Here is a 26,161-nt window from a genome sequence, read left to right on the forward strand (position 1 = left end):
GCTATTCGGCCAGATGACAGGATAAGAATATGGTACTAAAACAGGTTCTATGGTCCAACGACAATATAATAGATCCACCGATAGTTGTACCCGCAACAGTGGTCACAATATTCATGGTGCACTGGAACCTCACGTTCGTGATCATGCTCTTACTCAAAATCATAACCTCAAAGACACGACAATATAAGAATAAGCTTTTTTTTTTCCGTTTTATTTTCTTCGTTTTTCTAATTTGCAATAAAAATGCTTTCTGTATTTTTTTTATAAAGAAAAATCTTATCCGAATTAATTAAACAGATAAATTCAAAACTTCACCAAAGAAATTAACATATGGGTAAGACAATAAACTTCTTAAACTTTGAGAGATTACCCTTTCATCAAAGTTTGGATACCACACAGTCATTTGGCCCATTACATAGCTTATATCTCCAGCTTGCTCCGTGTAGAGCTCCATCAATAATTCACCTCAGGTTGTTACTGTTACAACAAAATATAAGGGCCCATTCTATCAACTTATTCTACCATGACCCAAGTTTGTTCAGACTTGTCGTCGACCTAATTTTTAAACGGAGTATTATTGTTACAATACGGTATATAACATTGTTAACAAGAACTTCATTCTTGCTATTAATCTGTCTTATTATTAGTATACAGAGCATACTTTCTTTAAATTAAAACATAAACATTTTTTATTCTATCTGAGAAGTAAAATGTGTATGTTTTTTTATGTTTTTTAAGATTCCTCTAAAGTTTTGAGAGATCATAGAATGTGATTTTAGAGAAATCTTAGCTTTCCTCTTAATTTTCCTATTTTTATTTTTGGGTTTTGCCCCAATTTTACCCAAAAAAAAAAAAAAAGAACCCATATTATGCGATTGTATTTACATGAATTTCAGCAACATAAAATTCCTTGTTAATTTCTGTAAATTACAACTTTATATCATTAACAACCTGTATCTTTGTAATAACTTATATTTTAAAAGTTATTAAGCTAGATTCACCATCCCGTGGAAAATGATTTGATAATAATAGAGAGAGAATTCTATTTGACTACTCAATCTAGACGTAACTTTGTGACCTCACCAGTCTGATGACTGCATGCATGCTCATCAGTTACTGGTTTTCTAAATTTTTATTGACCACAAATATATTTTCACTATTGGGTCCCTATCTTTTCCCAGATTTCTCACTGGGCTGATCTGATCTCGTTTCCTTCTTGTGTGTTTTTCGCTTTGGTTGTTGTGATGTGAATATTAAAGGAAAATAAAACTATCAACTTTGGCTTCTAGCCATACCAAGTTTATGTTGTAGCCATATCAAGTACTTAATCTAGACGTAACTTAGTGACCTCACCAGTCTGATGACTGCATGCATGCTCATCACTTACCGGTTTTCTAAATTTTAATTGACCACAAATATATTTTAACTATTGGGTCCCTATCTTTTCCCAGATTTCTCACTGGACTCATCTGATCTCATTTCCTTCTTGTGTGTTTTTCGCTTTGGTTGTTGTGATGTGAATATTAAAGGAAAATAAAACATATCAACTCTGGCTTCTAGCCATACCAAGTTTATGTTGTAGCCATATCAATATGACTACAAGAGCAATCTCCACCATTTGCAGCGAAAAAAATCTTTCTTTGTTGTTTGAATTTTGCCTTTTTTTAAAATGAGTTGTGGTAATTCCTTGTTTTCATCATCTGTATCGTCTATGTTAATGAAAAAAGAGATATAGGAAGAGCATGTTTTGCAATACAAAAGTAACATAGAAAGCTGCCGTTGTCGATGCCACCATGTCAAAATTTCAGACCTAGCATTTGAAAAAAAAAAAAAAAGAACAAAAAGAGAGAAAAAAAATGCTTTTGGGATTTTGTTTTCCTACCTTTTCGTAAATAAAGTTAACTGGCACAGTTGGAAAGTATCATCTTTAATTTTTGGTTTTTTAAGTATATCACTATCAAACTTACAGAATGAAAAAAAATAAATAAATAAAAGTTTCGAAGTTGCATAAGAACCACTCAAAATTCCATCCCTCTTTTGTCACAAAACACATGGACTTGTGGACCTAAAAGATGTGGTGATATAAACATAGTATTATTATGGTAAACAATTGATCAACACTTTTTATATTATTGAACTTTTCGATTTTTTTTATTGTAAGAAATAAATTTTTATTTTTTATTTTTATAAAAGATATCAAATTTTTAATATATTTAATAAGTTTGATATATTTAATAAAAAATAATGAAAAAAATCGGTCCTCTTAAATAATAAGTAAAAGAAATACCGAGAGAGTTTTCGGTGGCCGTCAATTGTGGACCTCAAAGATGTCAAGGACAAAACACCAGGGACTTGGATTTTATATATAATGCCAAGGTGCATTTTAGTTTGAAAATTTTTACTTCGGATAAGAAAACTGAAACGTGAAGCACGTAAAGGGGCACTGCAGTTTGATTGGATGCAAATTGGTTTGGTGCATGCCGCTGTGGCTATAAATAGGGTAACCAGAATTGAATTTAAACAAGCAAAGGAAGAAGAAGAAGCAGCAAGAGGCAGATATAGAAATCATGGAAGTTGTTCAAGTGCTTCACATGAACGGAGGAGTCGGAGACACAAGCTACGCCAATAATTCTTTAGTTCAGGTATGTTAATAATATATGCAACATGCATCAAGAATAACTAGTTTTTTTTTTCTTTTTCTTTTTTTCGGGGTTGGTAAAACTTATGAAGATTTATTATCCCTAGTGAGAGGACAAGGTTCGAAAATGCATTCTTCCATTACCATTAAAACCCTGCTATACCAGGGTTTACCTGTCAGGAAAAAGATTTTTTTTTTTTAACAGATTGTAATGTTGATCTTCTTCATGGAGCAGAAAAAAGTGATAACTATGACGAAACCCGTCAGGGAGGAAGCCATAACCAAGCTCTACTCCACAAGTTTCCCAGCCAAACTGGTTATTGCAGACTTGGGTTGTTCTTCAGGACCGAATACTTTGCTGGTGGTTTCTGAATTTATCAATATAGTGAGCAATATCTGCAAAAAGCTGGGGAGCCAGTCACCGGAGTTTCAAGTGTTCTTGAATGACCTTCCGGGAAATGATTTTAATACCATATTCAGGTCTTTGCCAAAGACGGGGTGTGGCGGTAGTCATTGTTTCTTCTCAGGGCTTCCTGGCTCTTTCTATGGCAGGCTTTTCCCCAGCAAGAGTGTCAATATTTTCCACTCTTCATATAGTCTCCAGTGGCTTTCTCAGGTGATATTTTGGTTTTCAATGAATCTCATTATGTTCATAATTGTGAAGAGTGATGAATTTACCGATGAAATTTTGCTAACAGGTCCCTGAAGGGCTGGAGAGTAACAAAGGAAACATTTACATGGCTAGTACAAGTCCACCATGTGTGCTCAAAGCTTATTACCAGCAATTCCAAACAGATTTTTCATTGTTTTTAAAGTGTCGCTCAGACGAATTGGTAGCAGGAGGGCGTATGATTTTAACATTCCTGGGAAGAAAGAGCGACGATCCCTCAAGCAAAGAATGCTGTTACATCTGGGAACTTTTGGCGATGGCTCTCAATGAAATGGCTTCAGAGGTAAGCAAAAAACAAGTACCCTTCTGCAAAATCACAAGCTTTTTAAGCAATAACGTAGGACATTGAACTATCTATATATGCAGGGAATTATAGAAGAAGAGAAGGTGGATTCTTTCAACATCCCACAATATACACCATCACCAAGCGAAATAAAATGTGAAGTTATGAAAGAAGGGTCATTTGAGATTGATCGGATTGAGGTGACGGAAGTAAGTTGGGATGCACATAGCAACGAATTTGAGGGAGGAAATGTGTCACAGTTGCAGTCAAAAGATGGAGGATACGATGTGGCACAGTGTATGAGAGCTGTGGCCGAGCCTTTGCTTGTTAGTCACTTCAGTGAGGCAATAATTGATGAAGCTTTCAACAAGTACAAGAGAATACTTGCCGATCGTATGGTTAAGGAGAAGACTGAGTTTGTCAATGTCACAATTTCCCTCGTTAGAAGTGGATGATAGATGGAAATGACCAACTCCTACAACATGCTTTCATGAAATAAAAGCGCGTCATCAATGATGCAATGCAATGAAATGCTATAGTAATTGTAGGACGCACGGTCCCTTATGTTAAAGTGTTCTTTTATGTTTTGTTTAATGATTGTGATTAGTTATATTCAATTTATGTTCGTCTTAGTATTAACTTTTTTTAATAATAGAAGATCTCCCGCAACTCTATTAATAGTTTTTTATTGAATGTCATTTTATTAAAAGAATCTAAAACAAATTAATTTAGACAATATACAATTAATAGGCTCCAACACTCCACCAAATCGATCGTGATAGAATATTAATTTATTAGGTGAACCTAAAACAAATTTAAATATTCATTCAACAACTTTATGCACTTCTCAAAACATATATACAACCCGCACCTGTCAATTCCCGCGGGCACGTATTATTAATGTTGCTATAAAATTTAGAAGGAAAACTTTTACTATGATGTGTAGAATGCACTACTTGGATTGTCTCTCTAAAGTTCGGATTCAATTTGACATTTGTAGCTCCATGATTTATAGGTATTTCAAGTCAAAGTTTAATATCTCATAATTCAACTTTCTACCATTGAACAAGTCCCTAAGTGTTTTTTGAATCCTCCAAGGTAGTTACTTCTTGCAGTTCTGATAATTCCCCTTACTCCCACATTCCTAGTCAATCTCGACATGGCAACATCAACATTTAGTTTCCAAGTCTTATCCACGAGAGGCGAGCAAGCATCTTGAGTAATATCATTCTCAACTGAAAATTTTTTTAGAGAAGGTTTTCCAAGTGTCCAAAATTGTATTAACGTAATCAATAATTATCTCTACTCCCTTTGTTACTTGTCAGTCTTGGTAAAAACTGACAGGTTTATGGTCTTGCAACAGAATCATAGATCTACAAACCGTGGTCACAAAGGTGTCTTCAAGACTGATTCATGGTCTTTTGGAAAGTCAAACAACAGGTCTAACAACTTAGGTGTTTGCACTTAAACGGGGGTGTTGGAGACTCAAATAAAAAGAAAGAAAAAAGAGTCTCACATCTAATTAATAGAACATAAGAGAGTGGTCTATAAGTGTTGTAGATTAGACCTTAACACAAGCTAATTGGTTTTGTGTAATATGAGTTTCAATCTTCACACTTGTAAGCCCAATATATATATTTCGAATATGGTATCAGAGCACAAGCCAAATAACGGGTTTAATAGCCTAGGTATTCCTAGATACTAATGACAATGCACCCAGCCAAAAGCTGGTTGAGCTAAATGGCAGGTCTAACAGTCTAGGTGCTTACATTTAAGTTGAAGTGTTAGAGAGTCAAATAAAAAGAAAAAAAAAGAGTCTTATATCTAATAAATAAAACATAAGAGAATGATATATAAGTGTTGTAGATTAGACCTTAACACAAGTCAATCAATTTTATGTAATATAAGTTTCAATATTTACATTTATAAGCTCAATATATATATTTCCGATATGAAACCTCATGCGTGTTCATGGTCTTGCTTTTGAAAAATATCTTCTTCACTTTCACTATTCCCAAACCCCATACGGTAAATTTTCAAGCTGTCAAAAAGCACCACTGAATATTTTCTTAAGCAACTAGAACTGATATAACATGTAACCACATTAAAATCTTTGGAAGGAATATAACAACTTCAGTGCAGGCCGAGCTTCTCTCTCTCGTAAATCCTAGTTTAACAGTCCATCACAAAGCCCAACAAAAGACCTAACATGAAAAGAATTTAAATTCATGAATTTAAAAAAACCATATTAATGAACTACTAATTTGTTAAGTTTGTTTGTACAAGGTGAATATTTTTAACATTGGGTTTTGTTGGTGATGGGTTGGCTTAGGGGTGATTTTTGGGTTGTGAAACGGGGTTTAGCGGTGGGTGAATTTTATTGGCAGTAAAAGTTGAAATGTGAAAAATTAATAAAACTTGTACATTAACGATAAATATTAATGTGTATTAACAATAATGTATCACTAATATTATTATTAATATATAAATTAGTATTTATTATTAATGCATATTAAAAGGTGAAAAAAGTGTCATTAAAACAATACCCGGTAAAAAAAAAAAAAAACACTCATTCTCTCTATTTTTAATCTTGAATCCTTTACTAATAATCAATTATCATGTTTTGAATGACAGAGTCTTTTTTAATTTAGAATATTTAGTAACTTATTATACTAATTTATTTATACAAATTAATATATTTTAATGTGATTGAATAAATTTTAAATTAAAAATAAAATAAATAATTAAATCACTAAAAAATTGACAGTTAATTGCATTAAAGGAAAAACTCAATAATAAAAAGAAGTAAAGAAATGCCGAATCAAAAGTAAAAATGGAGAAGATATTTGATGCATGTGAAGTAATTATAAGGAAGAAAGAAAGCATGCAGGTGCCTAGAAAGCAGTCACGTTATTTTCAGCTTTTGAAAAAAATGAACAAAAAGAATAACTTTAGGGGGCGATTGATTTTGGTAATTTTTTATTATCAAAATAAAAAAATTATCTTAAAGATAGATTATTTAGAAGATTATTGAATATAAATAATTACTACGTTTGATAAAATTTGATAAATATAAATAATTATTTTTTGTGTGTGTTATTATAACTTTGATTCCCAATAGAGGTGAGGAATGAGCAAGGGCGGAACTGGGGCTCAAGGAGGGTCACCTAACCCCCCTTAGGTTTGAAAATTTTGAATTATACTCTCTTATATGAAAATTGAGTATTTTAATATCCCTTAAATACTGAAAAATTATTAGTTAAATATATTTAAAATATTAAAATAATTTCTAAATTTTTAAATTAATCATTCTTAAATTGTATCATTTTTTATATTTTTACTTTTATTTAATTTTGACCACCCAATACTATATGTTTAGATCGATCATTGGAATGAGTATCGGTTTGAGAGGGATGACTCGGTGAAAGAAATCTTCACCCATGATGGGAATGAGAAAATAGTACAAACCAGCCACTCTGCAAGCTCGCATAATTGCTAGAGCATTATATGGGGAGAAGCAATAAAGATAAAGCTGAAGAAAGACCAAGATCATTATCATTCATGATGAATCATCCACAAAACTACCAACCTTTTCTTCTTCTTTTTTAATTTCAATTTCACCTCTTTGTGCGGTGTAGATGGCCATACTGGTTGTAATGGGCATCGACAGACTTCCAAACTCAATGGATCGATGCTCATACAATAAGCTATACCACCCAGATTAATTTATATAATTTACAGAATAAGCAAATAAATATATAAATTTGTGCTTGCCATTGTAAAACTGAGAGGATATGCAGTAAGAAAAAGAGAAGGATAATGTATTATATGATGCATATTTTTTCTAGTTTAGGGTGGGGAATATTGACTTATTCTCTCACTCCTATTCGTTCGTTTTGGTTTTAAAATTATAATGGTGTGTGGTGATATGATGATAAAAGGTGCAAGTATGTTATGTGTATCCAGATTTAAGTATGTATTTAAATATTCAGATAATATATTATTATATAGTTATGTGTTATTTTATTTTAAATACCCAATTGAATATTTAAAATTAGATATACTTATTTTAATTATAAAACGTAAATAATGGGCTAAAAATTGGATTAACAATAAAGATATGTGTACTATTAATTATTACCAATTTGTATATTAATCATTATTAATAAAGATTATGAATTGATAACAATGGTTATAAACATCATTTGATGAAATGGAAGGTGGCTTGGTGGATTCCAGAACGTTTATTGGTGGACCCAGATGATAACAAGTGGGCTGCTATAAGATCGCGATCGGGTATATTGGTAAGGGTGGATGTGATCTGAATTGAATTAGATTTAGATTATTGTTTAATCCGATTTAAGTTAAGTTTAAATTGAAAGAATTTTAGTTTGAGATTAATGTTTCATCGACATTATTATATTAAAGCTTACTTCGTCAATGATTCTTTTTTATTTTTTATAATTATTATGGATTTGAACAATTCTTTTATTTTCTTTTGATTCTTCTTCTTCTTTAGTAATATTATTCACAAGTCAAGTATGATCTTGAGTTAGCCTTAGATTCGGATCAGCTTGAACCCACCTGTATCGGTGCATAAATCTGAAGGAAAGAAAGAAATATGGAGAATCCAACTAAAGTAAACATTGATTTGATAAACTGAAAGATATGTATACCTAGCAAGTGGAAAAAAGTAGAGACCAGAATGCAATGGAATAGAGCACACCACTGATGACAAACTTTGAATTGTCAAACACGCCTTTTCTAGCTTTCATCATTCACTAAATTCCATACAATGGCCAACAAACACCTTCCCTCACGGAACTTATAATAATTAACCAACTTGCGGTATATGCATATCATAATATATCCATTTTTCTATTTCTTGTCTATATATGTATGCTTTATATTTTATCACTCGTCTCCCCACCATCAAAAGTGGAAAGAAACCATCCACACATGCATGTTGATAGAAATGAGGGGCCATGCATGCCACCAAACAACCTACTCAAGCCATAGTCTAGCCCCCCAACTCATTAATGTTGTAGCACTATCGTGACCTCCATATGAGGTTTTGGCCCCCAGGAGGTAGCTTAATTTACGAGGGTGGAGGGTGTCCAAACAAAAGAATATGGGTTCGAAATTTCTTGTGATATATCAAAATCAAATTTTTGAATTACTTAATATAGTGATTATGAGATCAATCATTAAAACTGAGATTTTATTTATTTGGTGTGGTTGGCTTAATCTCAAAATATAATCTGACTCAAATTAGAGTTCTTCGTTTAAAAAAAAACTTTATGTTGTTTATTTCTGGCTACAAATCGTCAAAAGTGGAGATTTATTTTGACCTTATGATTCGAATCCAACCAAGAGAAAAGCAACTAAATTCTAAAACTTTATGTTGTTCATTCTGGCCACCCAAGACTGTATAATCATCACGCCACTCAAACTCAAATGTAATTTGAACTACCATGATAACTAATAAATATTAAGAAAAACCCCCATGAAGCAAAAAGTATACCATTCCATTATTGAATTCTCCCTTTAAAAGGAGACTAAAGCACAACAACAACAACTGAGCCAAAGAAAGCTTCAAACCAATCAACATGGATGTGGAGAAACTCTTTCATATGACAGGAGGGGCTGGCCCTTCTAGCTATGCTAAAAATTCCTCCCTTCAGGTTTCATCATCTTCCTCCTCTCTATTTTTTCACTTCCTTGATAAACATGTTGTTTCTATTTTGTGACTGTTTCTTATTTTCTTCCAACAGAAGAAGGCAGCGGATATGGTGAAAAACATTACCCTAGAAACATTACAACAGCTTTGTCTTGAAATAACTGTAAAGACTTTCTGCATAGCTGATTTGGGTTGTTCTTCTGGATCCAATACGCTGGCAATGATCAAAGATATTGTTGAAACTGTTGAAGGAACCTGTCGAAAAATCTTGCTCTCAGACCCACAGTTTCATGTGCACCTTAATGATCTTTCAACAAATGACTTCAACTCAGTCTTTAAGGCCTTGCCCGATTTTTATAGAGAGCTTAGAAAAGAAAGAAGTGGGGGACGTCCCCATATATATGTTGGAGGCTATCCAGGATCCTTTTATGGAAGACTCTTTCCCAACAACTCCTTGCATTTTATCTATTCATCTTACAGTCTTCACTGGCTATCAAAGGTCAGATTCTTCTCTTTTGATTTTATCACTACTCTTCTCCTTCCAATTGACTCTATGAAACAGCCTGATTCAATAGTTGACTACTGTCAAAATATTGTTTACTTTATATATACAGTCCATCAAGGTTTTGGATATGCGTTTTGTAAGCTAAAAAACCTAGTAACTCTCTGTCTTATTGATACGAGATTTATCTAAAAGTGTTACATTCACCCCTAGCCTTATGTCTTATCAATATAAGATTTACTTAAAGAAGTCACATTCACTTTCAATCCAATAAATCGATTCATTGTCACAATATAGTCCATTTTAAACAAATAATCCATTCTGATTTTGTTTATGAGTTTTGCAACCCAAAACATGTTACTCATGGGTTATTTAACTAGTTTTATCTAAATATCCTCAAACAATATGGGATGCATACACAAACTTAACATCTCTGTCGTGATTTGTTAATATAAAATTTGTCTAAGTTGTCACACTCTATAGACTAATGTGAAAGCACTTAACATCTTAATTTTTATGTACTGTGATTTAGCCATACAAAACAATTTGTCAAAATGAATGTAACAAATAATACTATCTCACGCAGGTTCCTCCAGCTCTTTACAACGAGCATGGCGATTCAGTAAACAAAGGCAACATTTACATCTCTGAATTCAGCTCTCCTCGGGTGATAAAAGCATATTTCACTCAATTTCAAGAGGATTTCTTTACGTTCCTTAGATCAAGGTCCGAAGAATTAGTCGTTGGAGGGCGAATGGTGCTCATCTTATTGGGAAGAAAAGGTCCTGATCATGTTGACAGGGGCAACTCATTCTTCTGGGAACTTCTCTCTCGATCCCTAGCCATGTTGGCTTCTCAGGTGCTCATAAATTCTCAACAAGTCTCAATCTAAGTGTGTGTGCATGTATATACCTACGTAGCACATAAACAAAACCACAGAAATGAGAACGCTAGACCATATTTTCTAAAAAATATAAGAAACCAAAATATGGGAAACGCATAAATATGAAACATAAAAGGTTTTTTTTAAATACCAAAATTTATATAAAATACAACTTGTATTTCTTTTAAAAATACAATTTTAAACAACAATAAGACATATACTCAATCAATTTAGTCTATCAACTGACAACAAAATAAATTGTGTATATCAAATTTGATGAAGTCAATTTTGTGAGTTTTAATATACTGAAAAGAAGATAAGTTTCAGATTTCAAATAAGAGAAAACAAAATCAAAGTTAGGGTTCGGAATTGTGAATAAGAGTTAAACATAAAATCAATTTTTAATAGAATAAAAAAAAAAAAAAGAAACACATTTCAAATATTTTATATTTATAAAATACTTCTAAAATATTTCATATCAGTTTCAAGATGTTTCACGTTTCTATGCGTTCTTATTATATATATATAACTGTTGCTCTTATGTCCATTACCATTGTGCAATTTTTTTTTTCTTATGTAGGGGGTAATAGAGAAAGAAAAGTTGGATTCCTACGAAGTGAACTTTTATGCACCATCAAAAGAAGAACTAGAAGAGGAAGTGAGGAGCGAGGGATCGTTCAAACTAGACCAGCTTGAGATGTTTCAAATAAAGAAGGAAGACTATGGGGAGAGATGTGGGTCTGCGGTTGCAGTGACAGTTAGGGCTATTCAAGAATCAATGATCCGTCACCATTTTGGGGTAGGAGAAGAGAGTATAGACTGTTTGTTTGAGAATTACGCCAGAATGGTTGATGAAGAAATGGTTAAAGAAGAAATTAAGCCCCTGACTTTCATCCTAGTTCTTAGAAAATTATAGGGTAACACCAAATGTGACTTGAATTATTATATATTTCTAAGTTTTTTTAAATCTTGATGAAGCAGTCAACGTCTGTATGGAGTTGAAATGAGGCCGTTTGACTTCACCTTTCAAGTTCAAACAGAAACAAAGGTTCCCAAAATGTGAGAAGACTTGACTTTGATCAATGCATTGAATCCATGCCACTATGAACTTGCCATGTATCTGTATGCAATCATATACATCATTTATGTGTCAAATCAATTTATTTATGTCATATAATTACTCCACAACTGAAGTAGTGTTCACCGTCCTATAAGATTTAGAAAGGACGCGGCATTTATAAAAGATTTTTCATCGCCGGAAGGACTATTTTCCACCCAAGCTTTGTTGCAAATTCAAACATGTACCCATAAGATTTTAAAAACTTAAATATCTACCCAAGATTTAATTCATTTCCACTCATCCAAGAATTTTAAGCATAAAATTAATTTTATTAGTAATATTAAAATAAATATAATTATATATTTCTTTTTTCTTCTTTAGTTTAAAAAATTAATAATTTTTTCAGAATTAAATTTTTAACAATTTCACTTTTCTCTTCTAAAATTTGGAAAACAAATCCGACAAATGGCAATTCCCCTCCCTTCCCCAGTGTTTATAATAAATATAGATTACTTTAAAGGTTTAAAAAAAATGTTATATTTGATTAAATATAATAAAAAATATTAAATATTTATGATATAATTATTTTAAAATATTATTTATGTTACTCTGAGAATATTTGACTCTTAAAAAATTAATTAAAAAAGATTATATCAAAATTAATATAATTTTTAATTTTTAATATTTAAGTTTTATTATCAAATTATTTTTACTTTGTTTTTTAATTAAAAATCTCATTTGAGTATTACCATTAATTTAAAATCAAATCAATCACATTACTTCGTTATTACCAGACTAATCTTTGTTCATTTCAGACCAACCAACCCCTTGAGCTAAATGAAAAGACACACAAAATAACCATTAATAATCTTCGTCTTCCTCTAATAGAGCAGGGCAAGGTACCCACGAACCCTATATTCCAGGGACCGAAAGCTCCTCCTCCGCCGATATAGAACGTAAAGCCCAACGAATCCATTAAACTCCTCCATTTCAATATAATCTATAGGACAAGTCCTAGAATTACGCAAATTCTCTGCCATATCCTCGCTGGTATCAACGCTGTTCTCTGTCTCTGCTCCCTCGGTTGGCTCCACCTCCCCTTCTTTAACAGCTTCATCTAACTGTTGCTCCATTTCTAATTTATCAACACCGCCAACGCCGCCACCACTCGTTTCCCAGTTGGTAGTGTGTGAGTGATTACTTGTTTCAGATATTGCCTCCTGGTTCAGGTACACCACGTCTCCAGCAAACGCCTGTTTCGGTTGCAACATCTCCGACGCAACAGGCTGGCCATAAAATTCAGTGGTTCCCACTACTTCGCGGTACAGTTGGGCAGCCACATTGAAGCTTGCGATGGTTTCCCTGCTGGATTCGGCAACAGCCAGGAAGGAGAATGTGATCACCCAGAACACCGTCAGAAGAAAGAGTGGGTTGATGATCAATGCCACCAGTCGACGAACAAAACAGCCAAGCATCGTGTTGAAGAAAAAAATGAGGATCAAGAGGAACACCAGGAAAAATAAAGTCAGCAAGAGCTCCTTGGAGTAAATGAAGTGATCTCCAAACTGTTCTCGGAGTTCCATCTCTTCTGGTTCAGGATTGTAATGACCTTCAATGTAATAATGCATTGTATCCATTAACACAGGAGAAGGAGAGTAGCTGAAGAACTGCAGTGAAAAGGGAGAGAGGTATAGAGTAAAAAACTCTTGCAGATAGATAGTTTCCTTATATAAAGAAAACGAAAACATACATGTCCTTAATCATCATTAATTTCTATCTAATTAGAAAGGATTATGATACAGCTTTCGAAACGATGCAAGCACAGCTTACTTTGTATCTGTATTCGAGTTCAAAGCCATAAACTCTGACCCCTGCAGTGTTTATGGTGGTTTCGCGTGGCCATCCCTGATTCCTGAAACTGTGTATACGGACGATCTTTTTCTTTAAAAAAAATAATAAATTCCTTTCCACCCAAGGTTTGACAAACTAAGTTTGTATCTGCTAAATTTCTAAACTACAAATACTCACCCAAAAGTTAAATATGTTAGGGTAAAAAAAACTAATGGTTGAAGTGTATAATTATCATTTTATCTTTCCAAAAATTTGTAAAAATAAAAAACACACTGATGTAGATTGTTGGATCACATTGGATATGTGTAATATGATCAACATTGAATTAGAGACAAATATTATTGACTTTTTTGACCTTTGAAATCACACTTTTGTAAGTATGATTATTGTATAATTACACCTCCAAAACGGATATCTCACCAAATCATATTTGTCTGGTGCAATTATGGTCATTAATTTGCACCTTTTAGGGTTTATGCAATATGGCCAAATCCATGAAGATGGCAGTTTGACGGATGGAATTCGAAAAGATCACATACTTTTGATACGATTTTAAACATGGATTGTCAACAATCGTAGTCAAAGACAATATATTAATTTCAGAAAAGTAAAATAGTTAGAGTTAATATGATCCATTTCTTTTCTAATACAGTGTTAGGCTATGTTGTTTTTCATAAACAAAATTCAGTTTTGGATGACAATTAAATAGTTTAGTAATTCAAAAGGTGGAAACGTATTTTTCCAAAACTAAGGGTAGCAAAAGTACTTGAAAAATAAAAAGGGTCCTCTGTTTGCTTTGCTGTGGGTGATATGTGATATATTTTGCCCAACTTAAAAAAAAAAAAAAGCCATGCTTTGTTCAGAAAGAAGCCAGATGTGATTGTCAGACACGCGATTCTTAAGTTTATGTGTATGGCAAAATTCACTCACACTTCAGTTCCTCTTTTTCGTGAGGCAATCTACTTACCATTGGTTTAAGCCCCTTCTCCATACCAAAAACACAATTTCTGCTGTTTTTTTCTCTGCTATTTTAACAGAATCAGAAGTTCTAAACCTTCAACATAATCGTATGAATATATACCCAAATAGAAAGGTAGATTGCTATGATCGGAAAACTCTTAACGAAACTCTGTAGAAGCTTTTTGTCATTAATGGTGCACTCAACAATCAGGGCTTCTAGTTCTATTTTTAATATGAAGCAATGCCAGCCCTGCCAGGCTAGCTAAGGCCCCCTCATATTGCATGTGCTGCATGTGGTAGTCTCTGCAGCTTCTATAACACTCCAAAGACATCAGAATTTGGTTGAACTTTCTTCCCTTTCTAAAAATTTAAGTGGGTTTCAAGATGGCCAGTCAGTACTTCATTTTAAAAGCAATACCACCGCAACCAAAGAACAGTAATAGATTCTCTGTTGCATTGGCATTTGTGGTGTGGATGATTATTTATTTAGTTAGATATGAAATCGAAGGCCATAGATTCATGTTTAACAACTGAAAGAATCAAGGAAAATCAGAGAGTTGTACAGTATACATGTATGGATAGCTGGATGTCGTCTTGATATGAAATGACAATGCCTCTTCTGTTGAACAGTAACTAAAGAGTTCCTTCGTCAATGTTGAATCTGACTAGAGTTTACTGCTCTACAGCCCCGCATGAAGATGAATGAATGAATGAAAAGACCCCACACCATGGCCCAACTTATGCTGCACGGGGAATAGGTGTCTGTGACTGTGGAGTGTGGACTGCTCTCTCTTTACGTACATTTAGATGGGAGTTTGACAGGGTGATTGATGGAGCCCCTCTCCCTTGTCCCCCGGGCCCCCCCCCCTCGCCACAATCTTTAAGCTTCCCCAGCTTTCTTCTTTTGAATTTTGGTTGCATTTATCCGGGTGCTCTTCTCGATGTGCGAATAATGTGTACCTTACAACTACATTCATGCTTTCAGGGATAATTGAAGTTGCGAACTGGAGTGCAATTTTAGTAGTGTCAGTTCTAATGGAGAAATGGGCTTGCATTTTCGCTGTCTTTCCTTCATTGTTTGGCTTGCTTTATTAATATAAGGTCAACGTAGAGACGGCAATGTTTGTAATTTGATATCAATAAAGTTATATTTATAAATAATATGTATAATTTTATACATAAATAATAATATATCTTTATATGATTAGGTATTGTTTTATCTCTAATTTAAAACTATTCAATCATATGATAACATATCATTATTTATATATAAAATTATATATATTATACCTGCAGATACACTACTCATTTGATATATCCTTTTGTAATCTTCTTCTTTTCTTAAATTTGAATATTTAAAAAAAAATTAAGATTTATGAGCTAATAATAGTGTCAAAGGAATTGGTAATTAATTTAATTTAATATAATAGATTATGAAAAGTTCCACAAATATGTATAATTAATATATTTTCACATAATTTTTATTTATTAAGTGCAATAGTTGTAGGGTTAATCCAAATTTTTATTAATTCCATATAATTGGTTCAGTCCCAAAGAGTGGTCTTGCTGGGATGGGATAATGGGCTTACCAGCCCAGCATCAAATCAACAACTAAAGTGATAAACTTGTGTGGTCCTTTATGTATTGATATCTCACATGAGCTGGCCCAAGAAGAGGTGAATTCCTTTGTTTACACGGCACTTACCATTGGAAGATGCCGTAAATCCCTAGTATTTGGTTGGTGACAATCAGAACAAAACCGAGGTCTTTACGCGTGGGAATCCATGAACCTTAAAATTAGCTGAAAATCTAGATACCCATTTCGGATGCTTCTCAACCAATCAAAAGTATTCTGCCAATTCATCCCACATCAGAATCACTATGAATCTCTGCGGTTATTTAGTTAACCCGGAACATTGTTCTTTTGTTTACTCAACATCAATTGACCAAAGATGTCATCAGCAGCCACGAATGCATTGCACCGGCCCAATTACACAGCTTTTTCTACACGCTTTTCTAATCTGAAGTCTTTGAAGCCTTGTTTATTTCTTCCATTCTCTACGAACAAATCCCTTTTATGCGCTGGGTTTGTTTCTAGAACTATGACCGATATGGGCAAAACGTCTGCTTTTAGGAACAGTAGTAGTGGTAGTGATGTTGAGGATGATGTTAGAGTGCTTGAACAAGAAGCTTTCATTGATGGGTCGTCTTCGGTTACCGCTGCTCGGCTGGAGTCAACGCTCAATCGTCTGGTTTGTATTTTTTATCTGGAACTTGTTAGTGTTGATTTGTAATCTTTCCTTGAATCTGTTGTTTTTGTTAATTGAGCAATTTTATCATGGATATTGCAGAGGCTTCGGTTTGGCTTATTTAGTTGTGTCTTCGAAATAAAGATACTTTAGTCAGAAAGTCAGTAGATTTAAGATCTTGTATTGAATAGCTTATTTGGTATTAATAACAGAGCAAATGGGTTGTGTCTGCGTCATTTGCTGGTGTGATTATTTGGAGGCATGATGCTGAAGCTTTGTGGGTTGTGATGGGGTCTGTCGTTAATTCTATTCTATCAAAAATTCTCAAACGGATTTTAAACCAAGAGAGACCTGTTTCCACTCTAAGATCCGATCCTGGGATGCCATCTTCTCATGCGCAATCAATTTTTTTCATTGTCACTTACATTATCCTATCAGGTAATAGTTCCATGCCTTTTATACCATTTGTCAGAATAATTTTGCATTTTCTTCAATTATGTATTGGGTTGATAAATCATTGGCTCAGTTGAAGCTTGTGAGGCTTTATGTAATTGTGTGCTTCCTGCTCGTCAAATTGCAGTAAAACATAGCACCTGTATCACAGAAATAACATTTGAACTCTTTAAAAGTGTTGACCGCATAATCTGCAGGCAATTAAAATATCTTCATATGCCAAGTTCCAAAATTCTAACTAATCTGTAGGTTGATGTTTTATAAATTGCATACCAAACTGACTAATTTCATCATATCAGTTTGTTTATCCTGTGAATTTAGGAAACTGCAGCTACTGTTGTTTCTAGGAATACGTTGGTTCTTTTTTCCTGTTGTATGTGGAAAATGGTAGACTGTGTAATGCAATCCAATTCATAAGAAACAATTAAACATAATTTATAGCAATCTGATGTTATTGCTTCCTATTACGAGTCTGCTATTCCCTGCTCTCTAGTGTCAGCTACTAGTAAGTAGGTATATTATCACTGTTTTGGATATGCTTAGACATGTAATAAACATTGCTCTCTATGATCTTGCAGTTGAGGAATCACTGGGTTTAAATGGAGCTACATTTGCCATCAGTGGACTTGCCTTGGCATGTGGTTCATATCTGGTAAGTATGATAATGTGGCTCCTTTATTGTTTGCGCGCACGTGTGTGTGATGGTGATCCATCATCTCAGTAAACAAGAAAACTCTTAGCAGATTCCTTGTTAGCCTATTATGCACTGAAAACTGTAGAGTCTACTAATTTAGTGAAGACTAAAAATTTGGATCTCTTCAAGATCATTGTGATTATTATCAAAGGAACTTATGTCCGTATAATAATGAAATTTGATTGTTATAGCTATTTGAATATCTTGTCAGTTGGTATGTTGTCTTCCTGTTTCATATGAAACTTTGATCTAATGCAGCTAGTTCATCAGGTATATTATGTCCCTAACTAAATCTATTATATTGAAGTTTCAAGTAACCAGTAAGCGGCAAATATTGTGATAATTCTAGAGTTAATTCACTGCACCAATTAACAGCTGTTTTCCATGGTAACAGAACTGTAAAATTTAGAAAAAATAATTATCTCAAGTCAAAAGTTGAACGGTTTTTAAACATACCAGCAGTAAATGTAGGTAAAATTTTGGGGTAGAAGAGAGTACCTGAATGTCACCATTCTAGTATGTTGCAAGTAGATTTTTTAATATTTATGGTTTAGCAAAGCTTGTGACTTGTGTGATAAAATTGTAACTCTATTTATTTCCCTTTTTATTTCTCTGAACGTCAAAGGAGGAACAGAGCCAGTTTGAATAAGTACATAGCTTTTGCGTGTGTTTCTTTTCGAAGTTTTTTCTGGTTTCTTTTTTTTTTCTTATCGTCTCAAAGTAGACCGATGTCTAGTTTCTAGAGATGATTGAAATGGTTACTTGTTATCATGCAGTGGATGCATTCATTTCCATAGTATAGGCATTTTGTAAAGTTCATCAATCTCCCAGTGTTTAACATGCAGCAATGCACTACTCTCCGATGCCTTAACTAATAAAATTGTACGAGCTTAGAATAAGCTTAAATTAATAAGTTGCTTATGTTTTACTTGATCATCTGTGATTGCAGTCATGGCTGAGAGTCTCTCAACAACTTCATACAATCGGTCAAGTGGCCGTGGGAGCTGCAGTAGGATCCACTTTCTCTATTTTGTGGCTACTGTTATGGAATGGTTTTGTGTTGGAAGCCTTTCTTTCCACTTTATGGGTACGAATAATAGTTGTTTTAGCGGCTGCTGGCTTTTGCCTTGGCTTTTCTGTATATGTGATTCGCAACTGGTTTAGTGATGATTGATGAAACTTTGTGAAATGTAGTCTTGTTAGGCTTAAAGATTTCTCTCTACAACATCATTCTTTCAGATCAAATAGAGGCCAGAGATATGAAATTCCAGACATTTGAAAGTCGACTTTTTTCGGCAAATTAAATTACATACAACTTTTAATCCAATTTAAGAAATCATTGTAGGACACAATTTTAGGACCATCGAAGTGTGTAAACCAAGCTGCAGGTGCATAATTGTTTCTTGATGGCAATATGGAAGAAAATCAAAGTAGAATCATAAAAAATGTATATCAGTACTTTGTTCCGAAGTTCAAAATACTACGAGAGCAATCTAACATTGGCTCATCCAAGACAAAACACATATTGGATACCAAAAGCCAAAAAAGTTAGCAGACTATCTTTAGTTGGAGATAAACAAGCTCTGATCACCCAATAAAATGGCTTGTAGGGAGGTAACTCTCGCGGCTGTTTCATGTTTGCAATTTCTGTATGTGCTAGCTTGCAGTTGACTTTAATAAAAGCCTTTGATAAGCAACCGAATATAGAAGACAGCCTCAATATGACGCTGCTTCTGCTAATCATCAACATCATGCAGAAGAGAATCCAATTCTTGGATTGAAACTTCTGTCCTTGAAGCTAGTAAATCCAACACAAGGTATATATCTTCACTGCAAGGATGACGCTTATCAGCAGCAACAAATGCATAGACTTGATCCTTAAACTCAATCCAAGAACATCCAGGTTCCTTAATAACCCCCTTTGATCTCATTATCTTCTTTACTTCTGCTGCTTCCTTCCATCTCCCTCGTGCAGCATAAATGTTAGAAAGGGTGATGTGTGTTCCAGCACAATTTGGATCTAATTCAAGAATCTTCTCCGCAGCACGTTTTCCACAATCAACATCACCATGGACCCTACATGCTCGAAGCAGAGTTGACCAAACAACATCATCCCTTTGATGCGGCATACTTTTGATCATGTTCTCAGCATCACTAAGTCGTCCAGCTCGGCAAAGAAGATCAATCATGCAGCCATAGTGTTCCTTGGAAGGATTTATCTGGTATTCCTTACTCATCAGATTGAAGTAGTGGAAGCCCAAATCAACCTGTCCTGCATGACTACATGCGGTAAGAACACCAATGAAGGTCACAGAGTCCGGCCTCAACCCAACTCTGGTTAGCTTCTCGAACAAATCAATGACTTTTTTGCTATAGCCATGTTCAGCATATCCATTAATCATAGCCGTCCACGAGACAACATCAGCACTTTCAGTTTCATAGAAGATTTGTGAAGCTTCTATAATACTCCCACATTTTGAATACATGTTGATTAGAGAACTTCTTATCATAGCTGAGTGTTCCAACCCGATTGATAGTATATGGGCATGAACTTGCTTTCCCTGCTCAAGAATTGCCATATTTCCACACACACTCAGCACGCTAGAAAGAGCAAACTCATTTGGTTTTGGTCCTTCCCTTCTCATCAATGATAAATACTTGAAAGCTTCTTCTCCACAACCTCCTTGAGAATACCCTACAATTATGGTGCTCCATGAAATAATATCTTTCTGACTCATCTCATGAAATACCATAGAAGTAGAAGTTAACTCGCCACATCTTGAATACATAGTCATGATGGAATTGGCCACTGACAAGGAATTAAGTAGGCCTAAACATAAAACATGGGCATGTAACTGCTCACCCAATGGAATTTTTGCCAGGTTAGCTGCTGCAGAGATAACTGCAGCAAAAGTGTACTCATTAGGTTTTACACCTAATTCTTGCAATCTTAGAAATGATTCAAGAGCATTATCCTCTTGACCCAACTGAACATAAGTTGTTATTATTGTCGTCCACGAAACCACATCACGTGTGTTCATTCTTTCAAACAAACACAAACCATAGTCTAGTTTTCCACATTTGTTATACATAGTTGCAAGAGAATTTGCCACAAATGAGTTCATATCAAAACCTCTCTTTATTGTGTGAGTATGAATCTCCCTCCCATAGTTCAAAGCACTTGAATCAGCACACGCCTTCAATGCAATAGCAAACGTGTACGAATCACACACAACCTTTGATCTCCACATCTCAGAGAAGTAAACTAAACCCTCACTATTATAGCCACCACGAACAAGCCCCGTAATAATAGCAGTCCAGGATACAACATTTTTCATAGGCATTTCATAAAAAACTCTACAACCCAGCTCAAATTTTCCAACTTTCGTATACATATCCAAAAGGGCACTACCAACAAAAACTGAGTTAACTAAACCAGTTTTAACGGTAAACCCATGTAATGATTCTCCATAATTAACATTAACATTTTGCGCACAAGCCTTGAGTGCAAGACTAAGTATAAAAGGGTCCATTTTCATTTCAGGCTCAACCCACATTCTCGAAAACAACACCAAAGCTTCGGTGGAGTCCATTGCCTTGACATATCCAGAGATGACAGTGGTCCATGAAATCTCATCTCGGTAAGGCATTTTATCGAACATTTTGCGCGCCTCCTGTAAATGACCATCCTTCACTAATTGCTTCAGTTGAGAATTGACTTCAAACATGTTTACCTGACTAGGCAATTGCGTTTTAAGCGACATTTGGTAAGGATTTTGAGGGAATATAAGAAGGTCTCCATGTTCAATGCATGCAATGGCTGAGTTTGTTGTAAACAGTCTCCTGATGACACGAGACCTACTTGATAGGAACATGATCGCCCTAGAGAAGCCGCCATGCATTGCATTTGCAAGCCACCGAACTGAAAATTTCGGAAGCTCAATTAAGATTTCAGAGTCCAATTCTAGGCCCATTATGTTTAACAACTAAACCAGCATTACTACCCATCCTGGGCCTCAAGGCCCAGTCTTTACAAAAGTGTTGAATTTTTTTTTTTAGTAGTTCAATAAAGTAATATTATGTGTACATATTTTCGGTATATATATTATATGTCATTATGTAAAGAAAGTTAATTTATCTTTAATTCAAAATCATCCAATCACATAATGACACATTAACTATATATTTAAATTGTGCATTAAAAGTGTATACACATAGTTTTATTAAATTCAATATGTATTAATAACAGATATAAATGCGGGTATAAATATCAATGTATCATTTTGTAATTAGGTATTATTTTATCATTAACTTAAAATAATGTAATGAAACATCAATATTTATATTCATTATTAGTGCATAAACTATTACCAGTTTTTTTAACGTTTAAAATTGACTCCTAAAATTTATTCACATTTAACAAATGATTTAATGACAAATGTGTTATTGAGTAAAGTTGGATTCCATCCAATCCCAACATAGCCAAAGGCTCATTCAAAATTAAATCAATTTTAATCGAGCCAAATTGTGACCCATATCAATTTGTTCAATTAATAATAACTTTATTAAAATGTTATTAAAAAATTGCTAAAAAAGAAGAAACACGAAGAATTAACAAAAAAGAAAAAAAGAAAAATTGTCCAAGAAAAAATTAAAAAAGAAAAGTCACTAAAAAAATAGAAAAGTTGTTGAAGCTAATGAATTTAGATAATTTCATTGAGTTGAGCGAAGACTATTTTATTTGAACTTAGGTCGATCAATCGGAATTATAATATAAGCCTAAGTCACCTTGGATTGCGTACAACCCAGAATATGAGTGAGAGAGAGAGAGAGATAACTAAAGTATAAAGATCCAAAATTTTCAATAACAAATGATTAAATTCTGTAACCTGTAATTTATATTATAAAACTTAACAAGCCAACAAGTTCTTGACTGAAATACAGAGATTATATTCAGTCTATCCCAGCAAGCCTCCTGGACGAACAACATTCGTCTCTACCAGAGAACCCACTTCCCAAAACCTCACCTTTACACCTTTAACACAAACAAGTTCTTGACTGAAATTTGACACTATTAGGAATTAAACTATGTGTACAGACAAATTGTACAAGCTACAAACTGAGTCACACATGCCTAGGTTTCATATAAGCAAATGCATCTTTTCAGTTTCCAATCTGCTTTCCCCTGTTTCTGCCAACCCACTGAGCCCTTCTAATGGCCCTTGCCCTCTTCCACCTCTCCACATTTCTCATTCTTGTGAAAATCTTGCCAATTTGATACAACCTGTGAGTCTGTTGAGCAATCACATTGGCAGTTGAGGGGCTTTGGCTTAAAACCACATCATATCCATCACGAAAATTGTCCATGCCTTCAGTTAACAGTTGCCAAAACAGGCCTCCTGCTGCTGCACCTCCTCTTTTAGCTGATGAGTATATATGATAGTAGACACTGTTGAATAGTAAGTCTCTTTGGTAGGTGCTGTAACCGGGATCCTTCCAGGATTTTCCGAATTCGGTCACTAGTATCGGCTTCCGAAGAATGTATTGTGCATCCCGCATATGGGTGTTGAGCCAGTTATTCAAGAAGGCAAGCTGATATTGATCATTGGAACTAGATAACCTGCTCAATGCAACAAAAAAGTTCATAAATTTTCACAGCCTGATCAAACTCCACTAACACTTTCTATGTTTTGACAATTCTTAAGACCATTACCACTGATCAGGATATGAATGAACAGTTGCAAAATCAATGCCAGGGATGCGATTATTAGCAATGAAATCTGTTCCAATATCAAGATTGGGATTGAGTCTCTTCCTTTGAGGCGTTGATTCTCCATAAAAGCCTTCTAACCCGGCTTCCAGCAAGTGATTTCTGTCTATGGATTTCACAAAGGAAGCCATTTCCATTATCCAAGCCTATCATAAAAGCACCAATTGCCAAAACTAACTTGGTAAAGATTAGATAACCAAAGAATTTAATAATAAGAGCTGAGGTTGTCACTTATCAAACCTGAATAGTCCTTCCAGAAGGATCTGATGTGCATCTGGGCTCATTCATAAGTTCCCAGGCCATGATTGTTGGGTCATCTTTGTAATGAATTCCAGTAAAGCTATTATATCTGTTAAGAACAGTCTGCAGAAAGCAGAAATAAAGTAACATATCTCATCTGCCATACAAGAAGAAGCTCAGAAACTCATCATGATCAACTGAAATCCTTCATCAAAGCCATCATCCAACAAGAAAAGAAATTTTATATCTATTTTTTTATTCCACAACAGTACAGAAAGCTTAAATTATATGATAAAAATCTCAACTTTGAAAGAATGTAACAAGAGAAATGTATATGTTATGGATACTAACCGTGATATGGTTCTTATAATAACCCTTAACAAGAGGGTTTCTGAAGAAATCATCATCAGATGTCAAGTATTGGCCTTGACGTCTAGCCCAGTTCACATACTGCTTCTTTCCTCCAAAACTGTCATAGTTGTTGGCTAAACTCAATATCAGCTTAATCCTATACCTTCTGGCTTCAGCTATAACAAAATCCAATCCCTACAATCACCAAAAAAAGGAATTCATATAATCAACATTATCAAGTTATATGATTAGAAAGAAGAAGGTAAAAAGGTGAGTGGGAGAGTGACCTTAAACATTTGCTCATTGTAGGCGCCTGGAGAATACTGTAAGGGTCTGTAACCACCATCACTGAAAGCCCAAGTTCTAGCCACTGTAAGGCCATGGCTAGCAGCTTCATGAAAAGCAGTTGAAACTTTGGATCTTTGAGATGGATCAGAGGCTATGTACATGAGCCAGTAGGCATTGAACCCATTTGCATAGTAAGGATTGCCATTCAACAGAAAATGCACTCCTCTGGTTCTAACAAAAGCATCTCCCGCTTCACCATGGATCACTACGGCCAAGAAAAGAACCAACGCCAAAGCCAAATGCCTCATGTTGACACTCTTTCTATGTGTTTGTCTGAGGTGAAGAGGAAGGGTGTGGATAAATATAAAGTTCAGAAAGAGGCGGTGCTTTGAAGGGTAGTAAAAAGTGAAGATGAGGTTATCGAGGCAGCCATTTTTGTCTTTGACACAACTGCCAAAAGTAATATTTAATTTTACAGCGACTGATTTCTTGTAATGAATTGATAGTTACAATTTACAAACAAAGACAGTTTCGTTTTCATCAAGGGGAATCTATTAGATGAAAAATATTACCCTTGAAACACAAAAATAATTTATGCAAATCCTCTTATCTTGGACCTCTTGAAAATAGGAGGCATTTTAGAATACTCTTCTCTTCTTCTTCAAGCCTCTTTTAGTTTTTGAACCTTGGCCCTCACAAGGCATGAACCACCAAGGTAGCAAGGAATTGGCAGTAAAGTGAGTTCGGATGTAACAGCCAATGTGGTGACTACTCAAAACTTCAATGGGGAATTGGGGATGACAATTGACCTAATTCATGGCCCCAATAAACGGTAAATTGTTGTGGTGGGTGAGGTCCCATTGTTCTTTTCTTCATTGAATGTCATAGTGGAGTGCATGTGCTCCCATCGCCTGTCAAATCAAAATCCTATTTCATCCTTAGTTTTTTGTTTCACATGTCCCGTTACACAACACTTGTGCTAAGTGCATTTTTGGAACCCATTTGATTTAAAGTGGAAAGAGAAAAATCAACCGACTGTGCTTGGTCTGTTTTAGCTTTATAGCCGACAGCCGACAGATAAATTGGCACCACACACGGATCCACTTTAAATTGGAGACATGTGATGTGGGAGATGCCATGTCTACTCATTCACCCAAGCAACAACAGCACAAAAGATTTCAAAATCCGAACCGCCCTGGCCCAAGGAGCTTACAGCCGACTGCTACTGTGCTTACTCCATATCAAAATATGAGAGCTATGGGCTTTCTCCAGTTACCCTTACAAAGAGTCACAGCCCAGATGCTGAACGGGGCTTTATTACCCTTTTAGAAGTGGATTCAAAATCTAACTGAACTGAAACAAAAGATAATTCAAATTTAAACTCAACTCAACTCATTTAAACTGGCTATAAGTTCACCGGAAAAACTGTTCAAGAATAAGAATAGTCATCCAAGTTAAAGAAGAAAAAAAATCATCAAAAAAAAAATCATATCACAGAAGAATCTATCAATAGCATTCTAATGACTCAATTGACTTGAGCTAGCTTGGTTAGAGCTCAAGGTGGGGCTACCCTGCTCAAGCTTGGCTAT

General features: G+C 34.6%; 5 protein-coding genes across 5 annotated transcripts; 3 read left to right on the plus strand and 2 right to left on the minus strand.

Moving 5' to 3' along the window:
* The first annotated feature begins 2,528 nt into the window (after positions 1-2,528).
* LOC123198598 (S-adenosyl-L-methionine:benzoic acid/salicylic acid carboxyl methyltransferase 2-like) lies at positions 2,529-4,260 on the plus strand. Its single transcript, XM_044613312.1, has 4 exons — positions 2,529-2,642; positions 2,874-3,254; positions 3,337-3,591; positions 3,675-4,260. The coding sequence occupies exons 1-4, from the start codon at positions 2,568-2,570 to the stop codon at positions 4,044-4,046; spliced, it is 1,083 nt and encodes a 360-aa protein (XP_044469247.1). The 5' UTR covers positions 2,529-2,567; the 3' UTR covers positions 4,047-4,260.
* Positions 4,261-9,114: 4,854 nt separating this feature from the next.
* LOC123198639 (probable methyltransferase TCM_000336) lies at positions 9,115-11,760 on the plus strand. The gene is made up of 4 exons (XM_044613369.1): positions 9,115-9,275; positions 9,366-9,770; positions 10,360-10,632; positions 11,237-11,760. Exons 1-4 carry the CDS (start codon positions 9,201-9,203, stop codon positions 11,570-11,572), a joined length of 1,089 nt encoding a protein of 362 aa, XP_044469304.1. The 5' UTR covers positions 9,115-9,200; the 3' UTR covers positions 11,573-11,760.
* A 4,524-nt stretch (positions 11,761-16,284) lies between these two features.
* On the plus strand, positions 16,285-19,197 carry LOC123199340 (lipid phosphate phosphatase epsilon 2, chloroplastic). Its single transcript, XM_044614290.1, has 4 exons — positions 16,285-16,779; positions 16,989-17,214; positions 17,808-17,881; positions 18,873-19,197. Exons 1-4 carry the CDS (start codon positions 16,480-16,482, stop codon positions 19,095-19,097), a joined length of 825 nt encoding a protein of 274 aa, XP_044470225.1. The 5' UTR covers positions 16,285-16,479; the 3' UTR covers positions 19,098-19,197.
* Positions 19,198-19,338: 141 nt separating this feature from the next.
* LOC123199339 (putative pentatricopeptide repeat-containing protein At3g47840) lies at positions 19,339-21,846 on the minus strand. Its single transcript, XM_044614289.1, has one exon. The coding sequence runs from the start codon at positions 21,823-21,825 to the stop codon at positions 19,660-19,662; it is 2,166 nt and encodes a 721-aa protein (XP_044470224.1). The 5' UTR covers positions 21,826-21,846; the 3' UTR covers positions 19,339-19,659.
* A 952-nt stretch (positions 21,847-22,798) lies between these two features.
* Positions 22,799-24,981, minus strand: LOC123198554 (mannan endo-1,4-beta-mannosidase 7). Its single transcript, XM_044613245.1, has 5 exons — positions 24,572-24,981; positions 24,285-24,479; positions 23,934-24,056; positions 23,637-23,839; positions 22,799-23,543 (listed from the first exon to the last, which is right to left on the minus strand). The coding sequence occupies exons 1-5, from the start codon at positions 24,878-24,880 to the stop codon at positions 23,087-23,089; spliced, it is 1,287 nt and encodes a 428-aa protein (XP_044469180.1). The 5' UTR covers positions 24,881-24,981; the 3' UTR covers positions 22,799-23,086.
* Positions 24,982-26,161: the final 1,180 nt, after the last annotated feature.

Source organism: Mangifera indica, chromosome 16 (genome assembly GCF_011075055.1).
Source record: "Mangifera indica cultivar Alphonso chromosome 16, CATAS_Mindica_2.1, whole genome shotgun sequence".
NCBI classification, from domain to species: domain Eukaryota; kingdom Viridiplantae; phylum Streptophyta; class Magnoliopsida; order Sapindales; family Anacardiaceae; genus Mangifera; species Mangifera indica.